We start from the raw sequence: 20,571 nt of genomic DNA on the forward strand, positions 1-20,571 counted from the left end.
CACCATTACTGTTGTATGGATAAGAAATAAATTGAAGATAAATTGAATTTTTTGTTGTTTTATTGGCCAGATAATAACAGGTGTTTGTGTAAAGCAGCTTGATATGTTAAGTTACATTACTTGGACAAACAGAGTTTAAGCAGAACTAAATGGGGCTTAAGCTGTGCTAAACTATGTTGATAAAGTCTTACATGCAAGATTATGGAGTAGTTTATTTGGGAATATCAGCAACTTCTGAAATATTGTACAGTAGCTAGGGAGGAGAACTGAACTGATCAACCTTCAGAGATCAAACAGGCTGAACGTGATGCATCCAAGTTTTCCTAAGTCATTGGATAATCCAAAACAATGGAGAGATGCCTGAGCAGAGGTTTAATTACAAAATGCTCTGAGTATGGTCACTTCAGTTTCCAGTGGTTTGAAATAAACACACAGGAGGTTTTAGACCAAATATCTGAGTTTATTAAGGCATCAGAATTCGATGGCATTCACCCAGGAATTTGGAAAACTCTGCCAGGAGGCTGCTGGCAAAGCTCAGGAGGGAAAATGGTGAACTGTAGATTGATACATTTATTTCTGGTAGGTGCTGATAATAAAGAATAATATATGTGTATATATATATAAAAAAAAATAATATATATATAAAAGCTGTTAGAGAAACTAAGCTGACAGGATTGGAGCAAATACATTTCCATAGGAGGCTGTGAGAGCAACATCAGCAGGTTCAAAAAGAAGCAGATAGTAAAGGAAATGGGTTGGGATGTGTTCACAGACATGCCTGGAGGAATACAGGGATCAGGAATGCTGCAATGATGAGTAGAATGGGCTTGTCCCAGGATCATATGGACTGCAAACAGCATCTTCCAGCTTCAAGGACACAAATTCCTGGTCTAGTTGGACCAGCTGATCCAGTCAGACATTTCTTATGTTTGAAGTACCACAATTTAGTGGTATTTTGGGTATTTTTAAAAACATGTAAGGATTTGGAGGGATCTCAAACTGCTCTTCATACTTGACATTGAAGTGTCAGAGCGAACATACAGGTCTATCAATCTCACTTGGCTGCTTTTGCTGCAGTTAGACCTTAATTAACTTCAGTTTCTCCATTTTATATTTATTTTCTTTGGTTTAATATGGTCTGCCCTTTAAAATGAAATGTTAATATGGGAAATACCTCACTTACTGTTCTCCCTTATTCTGTCACACTCCATGGACTTGCCCAACTCCTGTTGTGGTCAGCAGAAAAATCCTCCCCTGTGTTTTTCCTCAAATCCTCCCCTTGATGTTGTTATCTCACTTTTCCAGGTGTGCAGCTTATTTTTCTTCCGAAGCTTCTTGATATACAGGCTTTGTAAAATTGATTTATAAATTGGGTAGGTTGCATACAGCCAAAATCAGGACAGTTTTAACTTGAAAAATGTTTCTTTTTTGCTGGTTTGTTTACATGCATGTTTATAAAATATATTTTGCCAATACCTAAAAATAGCTGTAGTTTAAATGTTCTTATAGCTGTGATTGAAATATGCTTGGAGGGAATACATCTGAGCCAAGATAACTTGAAATTATTATTATTTTATTTTACTTTTTCCGTGGTGAATCAGATGGGACAATGGTGAAATTGAAAAGCTGAGCCCCTGGGACATGGAACCAGTTCCTGATAATGGTAGGTAGAAACCTGTTAATAAATTGCTTTAATGTGCTTCTCCCTCTCCAGTTTTTTATTTCATTCAGGTACTGGACCTGAGGTGATTCCTGTCTTTGCTTGAGTTCTTAAAGACAGTCTTAATTCAGATTTAATGAAATAACTTCAGTATACTTATATTTTCCCTTTGCATCTTCCAGGGGAATTTTGAAGGAAGTACTTTAAATGTTTGGAGAAAGTTTGGGAGTTATTGAGAGAATAGTTACTGAATAAGCTGTAAAAAAAAGACAATAAATTTAATTTATTAATAACCTTTGCTGGGTGTTTCCCAGACATCTGAGAGGCTTGTACTGTATTTCTTCTTAAATCTCAATATATTGCACACAGGAGGATGTTCTCTCTAATCTGTGTCCATGACTTTACCACAGGAAAACAGGGAAGGGACACACAGGAATAAAACAAAACTAAATGGTGATATGTCTTTGATGGATAAGGTCAAAAAATTGGGAATAACATCCTCTGAACAGGTCATGGATAAGGACCACAGCAACCACTTGTCTGCAGGAAGAACAAAAATTGTCTAAGGACAATCCAGAACTCCTTGTTTTCATTCTTTCCAGGCAGAAAATGACACTGTGTAGGGCAGTAAAGCTGTTAGACAGACTTAGTGCATTTATAGAACCATTATTATGCTAACAATGTAGTGTAAAAAGGGATTTAAACCCCTTCTCCTTTGCTTTCCCTTCCTTGTTTTTTCAATGGAATGACTTACAGATCAGATGGAAGCTGTACCTTGTGTTTACCACTCTTCTCCCAAAATATTTCTTCTCCATTCACTTTGCTAAGATGGATGTGTGGCACAAAAGCAGCACTGAGGGTGCTAATAATTTGGTTTTTTGCTGGATCCTGCCAGCATAAGTTTTGTCTCATGGTTATCAAGACACACATTCAGATGTGTCTTGAAGAACTGCTTCATGTTTAGTGTTGTTTAAGTGAACAACAAACACTTTAGGGCTCTGTCAGTGCAATAATGAACAGAGAACTAGGAATTATTTGAGTTATTAACCCTCTTCAGCTGAAGGGAAGAAAATAGTACTTTTGGTAAACTTAGAGGATCCCCCATTAAAACTTGGATTTTTCTCTGCATTAGTTGTAGCTGAAATGTATTTTAGCCTTGATATGCAGCATATTCATGGATTACAGTCATCCTGACACTGCCAAGGAGCCTTTTCCTTCCTTGCCTTCATTTTCCATGGGCAGACTCTCCATGCTGATGGAAGTGCTGTTTATATCCAGCTCTAAGCCAACATTCTTGTTGCTTTGAAATCTGCCATACTGGAAGCAAATACTTTAAAATTGGCAGAAGATCACAGTCATTAATGCCAAGAAGGGTGTCACAAGGTCTAACTTGCAGCTGTTTAAAGGTTTGTGGCACAAACTGGCTCATGACATTGTGATCCTGTGAAGTTTAGGATGTGCATCTAAACAAGCATAAACAGCCTTTCTGACTCAAGTTCTCTGTTAAGTCTTGTGCTTGGAAGAAGGGGAGGAAAGAGTTTTCTGGAAGTTCAGAACTGCAGAAGGAGAGAACAAAGGATATTTTGCTGTTATGTACATTTTGTGTAATCTCTTGCCCACAGTTTTATCATCAAACTCCATTTCAAGGCAGGATTGATTTTTTGTCCTTTACAAGCCCATGATTAATAAGTGTGAGTACTACACAATTTATCTAGTGTATTCTCACTCCTTCCCCTCTCTGCTGTGTCTCTTCAGTTGATCAGCCTGAGGAATTAGGAGGCAGTGTCTCTGTGACTCCAGAAGAGGTGGAGAGGCTCCTGTACAAACCCCAGGAAGGGGAGTGGGGGATGAAATCCCGGGATGAAGCCTGTGAACGGATTATCAGTGGTATTGATCAACTTATGACTCTTGGTGAGCATGGAATCCAAGCTTTAGGTAGTTTGCTCCTAACCTTGATTTATAAAGAGCCCAGGAATATCCAGGGCATCCCATTCCCTGTGATAAAGTACTGTAAATGTCCATATGTTTTTATGTGGTTCAGCCTGGAGGAGACTTGAGGGGAGAGCACATTGCAGTCACAGCTTGAGGGGCAGGCACTGAGCTCTGCTCTGGGGGGACCAGGGACAGCACCCAGGGAATGGCCTGAAGTTGTGTCAGGGCAGGGTCAGGTTGGATCTCAGGAAAAGGTTCTTTCCCCAGAGGGTAATTGGGCACTGACCAGGCTCCCCAGGGCAGTGGGCACGGCCCCAAGGCTGCCAGAGCTCCAGGAGAATTTGGATGATACTCTCAGGCACATGGTGGGATTCTTGAGGATCTTGGCCTGCAGGGCCAGGGGTTGGACTCTGATCCTTGTGGGTCACTTCCAACTGAGCACATTCTATAATAATTTTATAAGTCATTGGTTTTATCAGGAATAATTATACATAAAAACTGAACACCTGCCTCAATTGTCACCTGCCTGCAAGCTTTCCAACAGGATTATGGAATGGCCTGGGTTGGAAGGGACCTTAAAGATCATCCAGTTCCAACCCCCTGCAAGAAAACCAAACCCTACAGAAATCCTGTCTAAAGGATTTCATGTTAAAAATATAACCCTCATTTACCAATTCAGAATGCAAATGCAAATTATGGCAGTTCATAGAATCACAGAGTGGGTTGGGTTGGAAGGGACCTTAAAGATCATCCAGTCCCACCCCCCTGCCATGGGCAGGGACACCTTCCACTAGCCCAGGTTGTTCCAAGCCCCATCCAACCTGGCTTTGGACACTTCCAGGGATGGGGCAGCCACAGCTTCTCTGGGCACCCTCAAAGGGAAGAATTTCTTCCCCATATCCCATCTAACCCTACTCTTTGTCAGTTTGAAGCCATTCCCCCTTGTCCTGTCACTCCTTGCAAATAGTCCCTGTCCATGTTTCCTGTGGGCTCCCCTCAGGTACTGGAAGGCTGCAGTTCAAACAGTTAAATCTTGCTGTTGTTGCTGTTTCTTCCCAGACATTTCAGCACCTTTCTCTGGCCCTGTTGACCTGTGCACATACCCCAAATACTGCACAGTGATTGCTTATCCCACAGACCTCAACACCATCAGGACCAGGCTGGCCAACAGGTTCTACAGGTCAGTGCTTCCAGGGGAACATGGGAGAAGATCACATTGGGACTGTTTTCAGACTTACAATGAACACTGACATTTATTCTCTGAGAAATTTGCTCTTTGAAATCACCAAATATTAAAAAAAAGCCCTGAACTTACTTCAGTCCTAAAGGCAATTCAGGTACTGAAGTGCTGGACTTCAGTTACCTTGAATTTGAAGAGGGTTAAGCCCTTAAGCTCTTAAATTACTTTAAGAAATGGGCTTAAACACAGAGGTGAAATGTTAAATATTATCACCAGCATTTCAAGTGATAAAACTTAAGAGAAGGAGGGGAGAGTGTATTGGTGATAAAGTTCTGATTTGCTGGATGAGCTGGGTGTCCATAGCTCTAAAATAATGTTAAATATATTTTTCATCTAGACCTGCATTCGAGGTGTCTCTAAATATAGTGAAGAGTCATTAATTGTGGTTTTCCTCCTCTGTAAGATGGAAACAATGTCTTGGAAAATAATTTGGAATTCTGTAGCTGAAGAACTGCCAACTCTAAGGAATTAGAGAAATGAGTTATAGAAATGAAATGACACATTTGTGGGAGCTCATTTCTGTCAAGTTATAGTTTTAATTTGTAGCAGTTTCTCACATCTGTCATTTTACAGAGGGCACTGCTTTGCCTGGTGGCCTCAAAGCAAGGTCTGTGAGGGAAGACAGAAAGGAACCTTGTGGCTGTCTTGAAAAATTTAATTAGACAAAGCTGCTTTTCACTTTTCTTTTAATTGCTTGTGCCTTGTGTTTATTAATTAAAAATTCCTCAGATACAACAAAACTTGTGTTCCATTTGTCAGGGCTTTGTGGAAGCACCTTCTGATGTTTCCAGAAGAAATGTGATAATTTACAGTGATTAAACAGTACTTACCCCCCCCTTTTGGTTCAGGTGAAATGTAAGCTTTTAAAAAAATCTTTTAAAGATTCCAGGGAATCCACAATCCTCAGGATTATTTCAGTGATATTTTATGATTTACTGGTAACAAGTGCTAGTGCTTACATGGCCGTGTATGAATTTATATCCCAAACTTTCTGAGGATGAATTATCAATAACGAGCTGGAGAACAAGTCATTCACTGTTGGTTTTGCTTCCTTGCATTTTCCATGTGAAGGAAAAGTTTGAGACTGATGTGATGAGACACAAAACAAAGGGCATCTAAATGTAACGTGGCCAGAAAATTACTAAGCTGCAGTTTTTGCTGCTTTTAAGCTTTTCTTTAGTTTTAAAGGTGCAGTGTTTTCTGATTGGCAGGAGAATCTCAGCTTTGGTTTGGGAAGTCAGATACATTGAAAGCAATGCCAGAACCTTCAATGAACCTGGGAGTGCCATTGCCAGAGCTGCAAAAAAGATCACTACCCAGCTCTTAAAGTTCATCAAGTAAGTGGCATTTTAATCTAAATAATGTTGGAACCCTCATGCTCTTCAACAGTGGGAGAGTATAAGCAGCTTAATAATCCCTTTGCTGTGAGTCCTGCTTTTGCTTGTTTCTCAGTGCACTGCAGGGACAGGTGTGTAATTCTTTCTGAATCTTATTTTAAATACTGAGATGTTCAACTTAGAGGCATTTTAACTTGTTTTCCCTGGTATTTATAGTATTTTTAGTACCAAAATATTGCTTGACATTGAGGATGTTGAGTAGTTCAACCCATACAGTAAGTTCTGTGCTGTCATGGGTAGGAATTCCAGTTGCAGAAACTCACTTAATAAACCACTTGAGAGGTTTATTTTGAAAGAAGTGGGAAGGCCCCTTTCAAATTCCTAATGCTAATTTCTATATTAATTCTTAGTTACTGTCTTCCTTTTTACAAGTAGCTCTTGGTTGTGGTTGAGTTTAAGGAACAACAGCCCTGTTTTTGCTCTTCCAGTAACAGAGATTTAATTGCATTGCAGTGATCAGGATTGTACAAACATTTTTGAGCTCTGTAGCACTACAGATGATGAACAAGACTGTCATGATGCTGATCTGGTAAGCTTTTTTATTTGATTGATAATTCCAGTAACTTATGTAAGAAAATACCACCAGCATTCAAATGTTTTTGAACTATTTGCTAATACAAACATGGACTATATTATGAATTTTTATGAATGTTTTATGATATTTATTGTCAGTGAATTGAATTACTGATGATATTTAGTCCCTGAGGTTCAAAGCTGGTGGGTATCTTCTTATTGCAACTCCTGGTGGTGGTCTGTCCTTTTTAATAAGGACAAGAGTTGGAGTCAGGAATTTTCTCTGGTGGGAACAAAGATATTGCTTTCCAAGTCCCTCAAATGCTGTGCTGTATTTTTTCATGCTCATCTTCTGTCTTGTTGAGAGAATTGAGAATAAAAATCCATTTTTACCACAATATCAATGTAATGGCACTTTGAGCACATATCAGCTGGTTTTTCATCCATCATTTTGAAGAGGATTGATTTTATTTTGTGCAGGACGATGAAAAATGTGTTCCAAGAACATCCTATAGAAGGAGAAAAGTGAGTTGACTGATCTTTACCATATAACCCAAAATTCTGTGGGAGGGATGTTTGCTTTTACAACAGTCACAGAACAGAATTTTCCTGATGGATTTAAAGGAAGGAAAAACTTTGCTTAAATAGGTCCTTGCTGTTTTAATGCTCCTGTACTCATTCTATATAGTTGTGTGGGAAAATATTATTTACAAGTTTGATACCAGTGAAGAGTTTTCAGTTATCTGTCTGATGCTGAAATAAAATCATTATTCCCTGACATGCTTGCAAAAAATATTTGAGTGAAGGATATTATTCAAATGTATCAGGAGGGTATGGGGTTTGTACCTTAGTATTCAAAATTTTTAAATATAGTAAAAGAAAAAAGTATGATTTCCTAGATTTTCTTAATAATTTATAATATAAATTTATAATAAAATTTACAGTTTTATTACTAAATATTAGGAGTGTACTTTTTGTTATAAAACAGTGTTTGGAAGTGCATCTTTCTGCCACAGAAATAATTGCAGAGGGATTATCAACTTGAATTTTTTCTTGCTGTATTTCAGTAATGCTTTTCCTTTTTTTTTTTTTCCCAAGGGACGAGGCTTAAAAAAAGGGAGAAGTGTGAAAGGTGGCTATGATGAGAACTGTTGGAAGAAGCAGTGCATGGAGCTGGTGAATTTAATTTTCCAGTGTGAAGATTCAGAACCTTTCAGGCAGCCTGTTGACTTGGATCAATATCCTGTAAGTTGTTCTTAATAACCTTCTCAGAGTCTTTTTTTTCCCCCACTTGCTTTCATAGGGAAATATAATTTTAGATAAATTTATATTTTCTTAGTTAAAAGTAGTTTACTGAGGGATAATCTACAAAACCAGTCAGTTGAGCCTGAGCTCAAATTGATTTGTTCCTTCTCTTTCTTTTAGTTGTTTGTGGTATTCTCTCTAACTTTTCAGTCCCTTTTTTTGTCTAAAAACCCAACTAACTTAATTTAAAGGAAAAAAAACTTCTTTACAAGCATCTAACTCTTTTCCTGTGGTCTTCTCATTTGGAGTTTGAGTCTCACTTCAGGTTTTAAAAACATCTTAAAGTTCTCTAAAACACGTTAACAGGAGAGAAAGGAAGATTGAGGTGTTTTGATTTGGGGTTTTTTTTTGTTGTTTTTTACCCCAAATCAGTTGTTTCTTACAGTAAAATTCACGGGAAAACGAAGAGGAGACTTTAAATCAAGTAGTGTCAGCAAAAACGTTGCTTTCTGCTGTGGCAGGTGCTTGTTTTTCACTGCTGGTTAAGATAATGTGTCATTTTTAGGTGAAGATAATCTGTCAATTTTAGGTGAAAATAATCTGTGTCATTTTTAGGTGAAAATAATCTGTGTCATTTTTAGGTGGAAATAATCTGTGTCATTTTTAGGTGGAAATAATCTGTGTCATTTTTAGGTGGAAATAATCTGTGTCATTTTAGCTACCCTCAAATTGCAGAAAAAAACCTCAAAAGTGTTGTTTTTTCCTTCACAGAATCCTTTTTTTTTCCCTGTGTTTTATCCAGGATTACAGAAACATTATAGACACTCCAATGGACTTTGGTACAGTGAAAGAAACTCTGGAAGCTGGGAATTATGACACTCCAATGGAACTGTGCAAGGATATAAGGCTAATATTTAGTAATGCAAAATCTTATACTCCAAACAAAAAATCAAAGGTAGCTGTAAATATTTTGGGGGGGGTATGAATGTCTTAATGAAACCAGGTATTATTTTGGAATGTTACATGGGGCTGCATGTGCTTTTTCTACTGCTTTTTCTGTACAGTTTTTAATTTTAGAGCTGTTATTCTTGGATAAAAGGATTTGGTTTTAATATGAGCCACTTCCTCACCTAGATTTACAGTATGACCTTGAGATTGTCAGCACTGTTTGAAGAGAAAATAAGAAGAATTGTTTCAGATTTCAAAAATGGGCAGAAACAGAACGAAAAGCTCCGAAGGAACCAGAGGTACACCAGGAGATTCAATAATCAGAGCTCAGTGCAGCAGCCCAGCAAAATGCTCAGGTAATCATTATCAAGATGTAGACACTAATATTCATCTTGACTGTCACATTTAGTCTGTGAAGAGGAGAACAAGTGGTTTATTAAATGGTTTGCAAGCTCCTTGAGATTTTTTATAATTCTGTTATAAAAAAATAGTGGGTTTTTTGTAGCATAAAACTGTGAAACAGCAAAGGGACAGAAGAGTAGGAAAGGTTGGAGGTTCACTTTTGGGTTTTTTTCAATATTTGAGTCAGGGAGTCAATATTTAATTTGACTGAAATAACGAGCAGTGAAACGGTAAGTTTGCATATATTACATATTTTATCATGTCCAGAGTAAAGTCAGTCCTGTGGAATTTATGGAAGTTGTCACTTGCTGTAGCATTCATTTGGCAGCTGGATTTACCTTTTCTCTTTTGAAAGCAAACAAGCTTTTGGCACAATTGCTGTTTGACATAATTAACTCATATTCTTAATTTATATGTGGGATGAAGTGGGACAAAATACAAAAGCTAAACATGGTAAATTATTAAAACTGAGCTGCTCCCTTTCTGCTGCAGTCCAGTCTTTCTTCTGTGGCAGTGAAAGCCTAGGAATAAAAATTTTAAGATAAAAAAAATAAATCTAATTTCAGGGGGTTGCTTTTACATTTTCAGATAAAGAAACACCCGCCAAGGTAGGCAGAAATTATGCTTTGAAACTGCCTGTCTGCTCATACCTGGAGAATTGTATGGGACTTGTTTGGGACTATCTGGGAGAGGGTTTGGATGGCAGAAAAAGCATTAGACACCTTGTGCCCCTGGATGAATGTCTGGAAATCTTGCAGTGTAAGGAACCAAGTGCTAAAATGGTTCTGAGTGTGAAAACAGGTGACTGAATGTGGCTGTGTAAACAAGTGGCTGAGCAGGACTGAGGTGGCACTGGAATGTGGAGGAAGGAGGAATCAAATCAGTGAGTTTCTCTTTATTTTAGACAGTGAATTTTCTCTGAGGTTACACCTTCTGTGTGTCTTTGAAGCTGAGTTTGTTGTGGAATAATGTTAGTTTGCCTTGGTGTGAGGCTGGTGGGCAGTGAACCAGAGGCTGGGAATTCAAGAGGAATTGAGGCTGCTGTTTAAATTTCCTGGTGAACAGCAAGAGGACATTAATTGTCTGGAGGACGTTGAGCATTACATTGCTCAGGGCAGAGGAAGAATGTCTCCTCTTGTATGACTTCACTAGGAGTGCAGACTTATTTTAATGAAAGTACTTAATGTTCAGCCTTGTCAGAGTTAAAATTGTCTCACTTTAGCTCATTACAAATGTAATTCCCCTTCCATAACCCTGAAATCCTGCGGTGTTCCATTAGCGACATGTTGTTAAAACACGTAATTACCATTCTCTGTGACAGTTTTACAACCTCTGTTGCTTTTCTTTCTTTCTTTCTTTCCCCTTTCCCTAGAAATTCGAAGCAGAAACCATTGAAGTCTCAGGCAAAAGTTGAATCTGAGCAAGAAGATTCTTTCCCCCAACCTACCTCAAGCAGAGCCGCCTGTGTCACAAGCCATAAACCGAACGCTGGGAGATACAACCAGAGCTCCTCCGGAGAATCCTCGGACTGTGTGCGCCTGGCAGCCTTTGAGAGGAATGGCAAAGCCAGAGCCACAACACTGACCAACTGTTCTGCCTTATCATCAGGTCAGCAAGTTTAGAATTTATACATTTGTAATATTATAAACTTGTTTTAGTGAGACACCCCCCTGCAGAGCTGCTCCAGCTCTGGGGAACAGCACAGCAAGGACATGGAGCTGCTGGAGAGAGTCCAGAGGAGGCACCAAGAGGATCAGAGGGCTGGAGCAGCTCTGCTGGGAGGAAAGGCTGGGAGAGCTGGGATTGTTCAGCCTGGAGAAGAGAAGCTTTGGGGTGACCTGATTGTGGCCTTCCAGGACCTGAAGGAGCTCCAAGAAAGATGGAGAGAGACTATTTCCAAGGGCTTGGAGTGGCAGGACAAGGGGGAATGGCTTCAAACTAACAGAGAGTAGGGTTAGATGTGATATTAGGAAGAAATTCCTGGCTGTGAGGGTGGGGAGGCCCTGGCCCAGGTTGCCCAGAGAAGCTGTGGCTGCCCCTGGATCCCTGGAAGTGTCCAAGGCCAGGTTGGAGGGGGCTTGGAGCAACCTGGGCTAGTGGAAGGTGTCCCTGCCCATGGCAGGGGTTTGGATTGAGATGATCTTTAAGGTCCTTCCAACCCAAACTCTTCTGTGGTTCTATGAACTGCCATGATTTACATTCTGAATTGTTAAATGCAGTTTATATTTTTAACATAAAATCTTTTAGACAGGATTTCTGTATGCTTTAGTTTCTTTGTGTAATACAGAATTTCGTGTATTTTACTGAATTTTGGACACTTACTGAATTTTGGACACTTACTACATTATTTACTATGAATGTTATAAAAAAATCTGTCTGCTAAACATAGTTTTTTGCTTTGGAATCATGTAGAATACAGACAGTTTACTTATACATTTATTAATCAAGAAACCTATCAATAGGAAAGCATAGTATATTTGATAGATGGTGCTATATAAGATACAGATTATATGCCCATATATCTATATATATAGATAGATATATATATAGATAGATATATTTTCTAATTTTGGATGCCAGTTTTCATGTTATATATATATATATATATAACATGAAAACTGGCATCCAAAATTAGAAAATTACTGAAGTTCCCCAAGACATAAAAACCTTCTTGTCTTTCCCTTCTTCCCCTACACCTCACCTTGATAAAAATTCAGCTTATTTCAAAGAATGCAAGTCCTGGTGAAACCTGTCAGAACATGTTTTGTGGTGTTGTTTTTTTTAACAAGCTTTTCTTTTAAATCTGTTGCTTGAAAAGAGCTGTTGTATTTTAATTGCAACTTAAACACAGGTTGAAGAAGATTCCTGGCACTGCAGGAATATGGAGTGGGATATTTTGCAGAGCTACCAATCTCATCCCTGTAAGACATTCAGGCAGGATTGTGAATTTTAAGACAAAGCTGTGAGGAAATATTGAAGATACCCTGGACCAGCAAAATGTAGCTCCTAACTGGAATCCCTTTGGAATTCTAATTGCCAACTGCTGTTTGGTTTTTTTTCTAACAGAAAGTGAAGGTTCAGTGGTCTCTTTATCTACTTCCTCTTCATCTTCATCCTCCACAAGCAGCTCAGAAGACAGCAAAGAATGTTCTGGGGCTGTGGTGTCCCCCCCTCTGCACAACGGGCTGTGCAGGAGGAAGGGCAGCAGTCGCAGGATGACCCGGAATCGAGCTGCTCAGAGAAAACAGACAGGTGAGGGCTGAGGGCTTTGGGGTCAAATCAAATAACACAAGTGTCTGTAAGTACATATATATGTTATATATAAAAATAAGTGCAGTTAGTGTGTTTTTTTCAAATTGTTGTACAGGTAAGATACTAAGTTTTTAATGATGGCAGTTTTGAAGCTCTCAAATACTCCACTCAACTTTTAAAGTGGGGGGGTTTTTTTCAGTGCTTAGGGGAGAAGGGCAGAAACCAAGAGGGAATATCTCGCAACATTTCATATCTTAATGAAAAAGCAACAATTTGTGAAGAAGTTCTAATTTTCACAAAAGTAGAGTGAATCTGAAATTTATGACAACCTGACTGTTTACCAGGAGTGTATTTTATTTATCATGTCTGTGGCTTGAGCCTGTCCCAGATTTGACAAGACTTCAGAAGCTGCTATTTTTATATTTGAGATTTTAATCTCTGCTTTCCTTTGCAGGAACAGTTCTTCAGGAGAACGGGAACACAAGGAAAACTGTCAGGAAAAAGTTGTACGTAAGTAACTCTGAAAACACTTCCGTGGTGACATCTGACTCCCTCAGCAACAGCACTGGCAGACACAGGAAAACCCCACGAAGAAGTGCTGCTGTGGCTGCCAATAAATTAAGGCTGATGAGTGATGTGGAGGAAGAGGTTTCCAGCTCTGAGAGCATTGGAATTGGCTGCAGGAACAGGAAGCTGCCTCACCGCAACGCCTCGGCCGCCGCCCGGAGGATGCTGCTGGAGAGATCCGAGGATGACACAGGCTTGAAGTCAGAGAGTGAGAAAGAATTAGAAGAGCAGCTCACCAAGAGGAAAACTCTTTCTCAGCCTGGTTCATCTGCTCCACGGAGGAAATTCGTGAGTGAATCTGAAAATGGGACTTCAGATTCCGAGCCGGACACGCAGACGTGCCCGAAAACCTGGCAAAGCAACGGCCACAAACAGTTCCGGGGCCCAGCCCGTCCTGTGTCTCCCAAAGGGAAAAGTCCCAGCCCAGAATCTTCAGAGGAGGACTCCAAAAGCCATAATTCCGAGGATGGGAGCAGTCAGAAAGTTTGTGACCAATCAACATCTGCAGACAATAAACCTGCAGGGAGCAACTCGGAGGATGAGGCGGATTCCGAGTTGGATCGGTGGGATGGCAGGAAAGCAGCTGGCAAGCAGCTCAATGCTTCTGGAAAAAAAGCAAAAGTCCTCAGTGATTTAGAGGACACAGCAGAATCTGAGACAGAAACCAGGGAGGAGTGGAAAAGTTTCCCCTCAGAGAACTTGGTGCCAACCAGGATTGCAGGGAGTTCCAAATCCGGCCCCTGTTCCAGCTTCCATCACTCCTCTGACACGGACTCTGAGGCTGATTCCAACAACAGCAATTACTGTGACACTCCTTTGAAAGCAAGAAAGAGGAAGAGAAAAGGAAGACCAAAAATCATTAGAAAAGGTAAAATTTTAAAAGTTAATGCCTCTAACTCCTGATACTGAGGGATGACAGAGAAAAATCTCTCTCTGTGACCTGCTCCTTGTCTGGAGAATTTCAGTAACCAGAACTTTCTGGTTTGTAGTTTTCTTGCTTTCGGTTTGTGGGTAAAGAAAGATTATCTGAATTTCCTGTTAAAATTTTCTGTGCTGGCACTGATTTACAACAGTCATTTTCACTTTGAGTAACTTTACTGAGAGCTTTTCCAAACGAATTTGATTGAAAGGTGTTTTAATTATTCTCACATCCGTGGTGGGCACCAGGACCTGTTACTTGATTTGACTTCTGGATTTCAATCTGTCAGAGTCCTTAACACAGCCAGTTTGCAAAGCAAGATTTATCATTTCACTTGTTTCAAAAAGCTAAATTCTTTGATTTTGGGTTTTTTTTCTATAGGTCTGTCTGTAACTCAAATACTGTGTGTGCTGTGATTTGGAGAGTTGGGGTTTGGGGGGCTTTTTTAAGATTATCACAACGATGCTGAGGTTTATTAAAAGAGGTCCTGTACATTATGTGTCTCTGTTGTTAAGGAATTAGTCCTGATTTGGAATTTGAAAGACTCTTCTGACCTTGGTGTTCGGGTCTCATCCTTCCACACCTCTCACTGTGCCTTAAAAATCTTGAGAAGAAAATCATTATCTCTGAAGATGAATCTAAATCTAAGCTGAATCTCTTCAGATGAATTTCCACAAGGAATGCTTATTTGTTTTATATTAAGATCTTGGTTTTTATGTGTGCTAAATATACTGAAAATGTTTCTTACTTTTTTATCATTAGCAATGGGAAAGGATCCAGCTGGAAAATGGGGAGGAGAAGAAAACTGGGGGGAGGGAGATTTTTTTAACAGCCTTACAAAATTGAAAAATCTTACTTGAATGTGCTTCCTGTGTCAGATCTTCTGAGTCAAATATAAAACTGCTTTGGAGTTTTTTGGGAGTCCTGTACCCATTACTTTGAGACTTAATACAGCAAAGAGGGAAGATATTTGTACATATACTTGATTTAGTGAGAATTTATAGCTTTTGGTAACATTTCCATTCTCAAGCTTCTCTAGCACCTCATTTCAGGTACTGCTGGAGCATATCATGCTTTTATTTAAATACATATATAAGCACATGTGTATTTATATAATACCTGTTTTCAAATAAATGTGTATATTTTATACACATGTGGATGTATATATATGTGTATATATATATATGCACATATGCACAAGTAACCAGCTAAACAATTTATGTGGAAGCTTTACTTTAGGGGTTTTTTTAAATATATATATAACATGCAGTATATTTTAATGTATAAACCATGGCCTATATATAGTGTATATATATAGTACTGTAATTGTATATTATATTCTCTATAATATATATTTCCCATCTCTCTGTCTTTTAAACTCTCTCCCAGTTTTTGGGGGAGTTGGTTTAATATTCCCCCTTTCTGCCTGTGCCACTTGTTTGTACCTTTGCATTTGGGATGTTCAGGATGAACTTTATCATACAGATTTGTTCCCAATTCAAGGTCTTGTGTACAAAGTATAGATTTAATATTCTGGCACAAAGGCTTGCCTCCTTAAACTTTAGTCTTAATAATATTGGAGAAGAGTGTATACTTTAAGATTTAATCCTTCATTTTTTTAATCTGTGAATTCGTTCACCTTTTGTACACTATTTTGCAGTATTCAGCAGGAAGGTGCTGTGTTTTGGCCATAAAATCACACAGTACAAGTAGTAACAGTAGTAGTATTCATGGATAATTCCTGGAAGCTGTTAGAAAGGACAGGAGATGAATTATCCTTTGGAAATGTCAAAATAAGAATATACTGAACAGTTCATGCAAGGATTTACATTGAAATAAGGACCAGATTTGGTGTATGAAGAGATTGTTATTATTGGTACTGGAATTTATGTCCCATAGCTTTTCCCTCTTATTTTTTTAAATTTACTTCAAGAACTTGTGCTTTTGATTTTAATTGATACATATGAACAATTCTTTTATTTAGAAGGGAAACATTCATATCATTAATCTTCACACAGCATCATTCACAGGATTTACAGATGGAAAATTTGTTTTAAAGCCCAAATCAGAAGTTCTGTGTTAAAAATCAAACTAGTGAGTGGAAGATTCACTGTCAGCAGCAATCTCAGTGTTTAAGTCACTAAGGAACTGAAGGGTTTAAATCTCTCTGCATGTGAAACCATTTAAAATTATGAAACAGAAATAATATATACACAAAATATTATAATCTATTTTTAGAAACAAAAGGTCTGAAATGTGTAATTAATTTTGCAAGTTTTATTCCAGTAAGATGATAATAAGTATCAGTAATAGGAAAGCATTTGTTTACTAAAGTAGGTAATTTGTCATTTCTGAGCTAATTAGCAGAGTGATACTAAAGGATGAGATGATAAAGGGTTGGAAAGGCACAACAGAGCAATCCCAAGAGTGAAAAGTATCCCTGGGACTGACTGTGTTTTCAGTAGAGGCTTAAGGTAAATTACACAGAACAGTTAAAATTAAAGAAAAACCAAACGCTTTTGTGTAACTCATTAAAGGAGGCAGCGTTTGTGCTTGATAAACTAATTATATCAGGGATGTAAGGCATTAAAAAGAACTTTCCCATGTTTATTTTGCAGAATCAACGAGTGAGGAGACGGGACAAAGTGGGAAAGTGCTGCGGAGCAGGACCTGCATCATCAACTACAAGAAGCACATCAAGATGTCCAATGAGAAGAAGAACCCCCGCAGATGTGCCACCCTGGCAGCCAACAAAATTAAGATCATGAGTGATGCCAAGGAAGAATTATCGAGCTCAGAAAGCGTTTGCACAGTAAAAAAGAACCGAAAGCAGCTCCCGGGCACCGCGCCCGGGGTGTGCAGGAAGAAGCTGGTTGACAGCGTGGAGGGAGACGCTTCTTTGAGGTCTGAGAATGAGAAAGAGCAGTTTTCTGGCAGGAAAAAACCTTCCTGCCCTGAGTCATCTGCTCCTAAAAGGAAATATATCAGTGAGTCTGAGAATGAAAAAACTGAATCTGAGGCAGAGACTCAAAAGCAGAACCACAGGCAGGCACATAAATCAGTCTGTGCTGGGGCGCTGAATAATCTTGACTATGACTCTTCAGAGGAGAATTCCACCAACCACAGGGTGGAAAATGGGAGGAGCTGGGGGGTTTCTAGGAAGTCAGCCTCAGCCCACAACCATTGTACGAGTAACTCTGAAGAGGAGGTAGATTCTGACTTGGCTAAACCCGAAACTAAAACTCCCAGAATAGCAGCAAATAAAAAATCCCGAGCTTCTTCCAAAAGATCAAAACTGTTGGGTGGCTCCAAAGAAACAACAGAATCTGAAACTAGGGGGAAGAAAGAGGAGAAAAGCTCGGTGTCAGAGGACGTGGAAGCAGCTGGGACTGCAGGAAGTTCCAAAGGCAGCTTCAATTGCTTTTCCGACTCGGACTCGGGGACTGAAAACAGCGTCTGCAGCGATGCCACGGAAACGAGGAAGAGGAAAAGGAAACCGAGAACCAGCAGGAGAGAAATCACCAACCCCAACTCCCTGAAGCCTTGCAGGAGACCCCAGCAGAGGAAACGCTGGAAACCCAGCCAGGAGCACGACTCGGAAGACGTGGAATACACCAAATACCGGCGGGCCAACCAGCGCTCCAAGATCCGCACGCGGAACGGCGGCAGACGGACTGTGCGCTACCACGACGGCGACGACGACGGGGACTGCGACACGTAACCTTAAACAAGGAAAGCCAGCACGCCACCTTCTTTTTGTTTGTTTCTTTGTTTTATTATTTTTTTTTGTTTTCTTTTGTTGTTTTGTTTTGTTTTTTTTTTTAATGGTAATAGCACTAGAACTCCTCCGATGGATGCTGGCTCTTCTTCGTCCTACATTTCAGGGAATATATTTATATTTTTCTATGAAAAAGTTACGAATGTGATTAGATGATGACTTTTCTCCTTTTCGTATTTTTGACTTGCACTTGCCTGCCCATGTAGCAGCATTTAGCACAGATGCCAAAATGTGCCTCATTATAGGGGCAATTTTTTTGTCTTTACTGGTATTTTATTACATATAACAAGAGTTAAAAGATGTTAAAACACTGCAAACAGGTTAATAGCAGTATGTTGAGTATTATTGTTATGGGTGCTGCAATGAAATACTACCTAGGTCATGCAACATTCAAGAACAGATTTCAAACATCTCTAATGCTGTATGAGATCATCTACAATAGTAACAGGCTTCTAAGTAATAGTACACACTAGAAAAACCTGGTTGGATGCAAGCCTTGCATCAAAAGAGGAGTGAGAAGGCTGATAACTTCACAACTTGATTTAGTGCAGATGTTAAAATGTTCTGTACTTCCATTACTGATGCCCAGTTACCAGTGAAGAAGTGAATTTGCCAATTCCAGAGGCTCTTGGTGCTGGTGAAGAGGGTTCTGCTGACAGGTAGTACTTTGATCATTAATGTGACTTCTATACTGTAAACTTTTAAGATTATGACATGCAGGTGAACTCTTGGGCCTAAGGGTTTTTGTGTGTTTTCTTTATAAAATAGAAAAACAAACAAAACACTTTGTTCTGTTTTCTTTATGCGTGGAAAGGTTGAGGTGGAGGATTCTGACATTCCAGACCTTTTTGCTACTGTTGTTCCTCCGTATTTCAAGTGCTTGAATGTTAGATTTCCCACTGATTAAACCTTTCCAGTTTCTCACCATTGCAGTTCATCTCCTGTTTTCAGAATGTTTGAGGTGGCTGTTGTTGACAGGAAAGAATTCTTGTGTAGAAAATAGAAAATTCCCCCAGGAAAAACGTGCGAGTTCCTGCTCGAACAGGTATTAACAATGAGAACACACAGCAACTCTGAATTCGTACATTTTCCTTGGAGTTGTGCTGGTGGGAGCCACACAGCCCAGCTCCAGGAAATCTCTGTCCTTCCCCACTCCAGGTTTCCTCCTCCCTCTCTTCAGGTTCCTTTTCCCACACTTGGAAAATTTGGCAGTTCCTGATCTCGTTGTTCAGTAGAAGATGTGTTAGAATTAGAATATCAGATTTAGCCTAACCCAGCTCCTTTGAACTGAAATACAGGTTTGTGAATTAGTTTTCCAGCAGATTGGACTTGGTAATAGGATCTGGAAGGGCTTGGGGATTAAAAAGTTAGTGCAGCTGCACAACAGCAGTCATTAATGGCAGAACTCCCTGTACAAATGGAAGTGGATCATGGAAAAGGGAGTCAGTCAGTGAGAGCCACTTCTCCAACAACCTCACTGACACTGTGTGTGTTTACCATCACATCACTCTGCTTTCCAGAACATTATCTTGGCATAGAGAAATACTCTTTTTTTTTTTATCTCAGCATAGAGAAATACTCGTGTTTTTTTCCCCTTATAACTTCAATGTGAAGTTCAAAAATAACCTAAGTTAAATCATTTTTGTCCCAGGAAATTTTATTTAGGGCATAGTCCTTAATGGGGCACAGCAGAGTTTTGTAAATTCAGGATAAATGTTTATCTGGATTCATTATTTCGTTTCTAAAATACGAACACAGTTGTGTTTAGTGATGAAGTTTCAAGGTGGTTTTGTGTATCTTGCCTTTTAGGGGCAAACTTTGTTAAAACAAGAGTTAAGTCCACTGATATTTTTTATATTTTCCATAAACTGCATTGCTCAGCAGCTGCTTAGGATCAGTGTCCTGTGGAGTGCAACCTCCACCATGGGAATAAATACTGGTACAGGAGCTCTGAAGTGAATGGCAGAGTTTTTATTCATTTTCAGTTTAAACAGCTGAAACTGGGCTGGTAGGTTTGTATTTCTAGTTCAGGCTTAGATTTACTAAGCTGGTTTTCTTTCTCACCCTTTCTCAGATGCTGTATCCTGTCATCCTGCACTCACACATGTTCCTGGTGATCCCTGAAAGCTTTGGGAGAAGGTTCTCTCCTCAGGATTTGTATATCCCAGAGGGAATCACTGGCTTAGGGACCCTAACACTTTATTTTCCGAGCAAAGCACATGCTGCTTTTTATTTCCTAATTTTATACACACAGACAGGTTCCAAAGAGCCAGTGGGAAGGGAAATGGTTAAACTGGAAAGGGATTTTTGACCCTTTGACCTTCTAAGAGTTTATTTATTTTTAATTTATTTAAATGAGCATGCTGACTCTTGCAGAACTGGCAGTTCTTCACCTTCCTGGTTGTTTTAGTCAGCATTCTTGGTTTGGTCCAGCTGTACTCAGGGAAGTAAAGCAATGTAAAAGTAGGATCTTTATTTAATATAACTTTGGAGGGTGTTTTTGTTTGTTTTAAAGCAGGACCTGAATCTGTGATAGTGAACAGGCAGCATGAACAGAGGGAAGCAGTAAGAAAGTGCAGGACAGAATCATAAAGGAATCAAATTCTTTAGTATTGAAGACTTTTATGATGTACATGTTATTAGTGGACCAAAGTAAAGCTGTTCATACACCTGTCATGTCACTGTGCTCTTCTTTGCAAAACATGTCCGAGGGCCTTC

General features: G+C 39.3%; 1 protein-coding gene across 1 annotated transcript in view; it reads left to right on the plus strand.

Moving 5' to 3' along the window:
• BRWD1 (bromodomain and WD repeat domain containing 1) overlaps positions 1–20,522 on the plus strand; it is a 46,645-nt gene extending 26,123 nt beyond the window's left edge. Inside the window, exons 29-41 of the mRNA XM_064647057.1 lie at positions 1,602–1,663; positions 3,416–3,571; positions 4,652–4,772; positions 6,044–6,169; positions 6,683–6,758; positions 7,223–7,267; positions 7,841–7,987; positions 8,790–8,942; positions 9,122–9,291; positions 10,710–10,945; positions 12,404–12,589; positions 13,044–14,024; positions 16,694–20,522. Of these exons, the coding sequence (XP_064503127.1) occupies positions 1,602–1,663; positions 3,416–3,571; positions 4,652–4,772; positions 6,044–6,169; positions 6,683–6,758; positions 7,223–7,267; positions 7,841–7,987; positions 8,790–8,942; positions 9,122–9,291; positions 10,710–10,945; positions 12,404–12,589; positions 13,044–14,024; positions 16,694–17,796 (3,562 nt within the window). The 3' untranslated portion in view covers positions 17,797–20,522. The remainder of the gene's footprint in view (positions 1–1,601; positions 1,664–3,415; positions 3,572–4,651; positions 4,773–6,043; positions 6,170–6,682; positions 6,759–7,222; positions 7,268–7,840; positions 7,988–8,789; positions 8,943–9,121; positions 9,292–10,709; positions 10,946–12,403; positions 12,590–13,043; positions 14,025–16,693) is intronic.
• The last annotated feature ends 49 nt before the right edge of the window (positions 20,523–20,571 follow it).

The sequence above is a fragment of the Pseudopipra pipra genome, chromosome 2 (assembly GCF_036250125.1).
Source record: "Pseudopipra pipra isolate bDixPip1 chromosome 2, bDixPip1.hap1, whole genome shotgun sequence".
Lineage (NCBI taxonomy): Eukaryota > Metazoa > Chordata > Aves > Passeriformes > Pipridae > Pseudopipra > Pseudopipra pipra.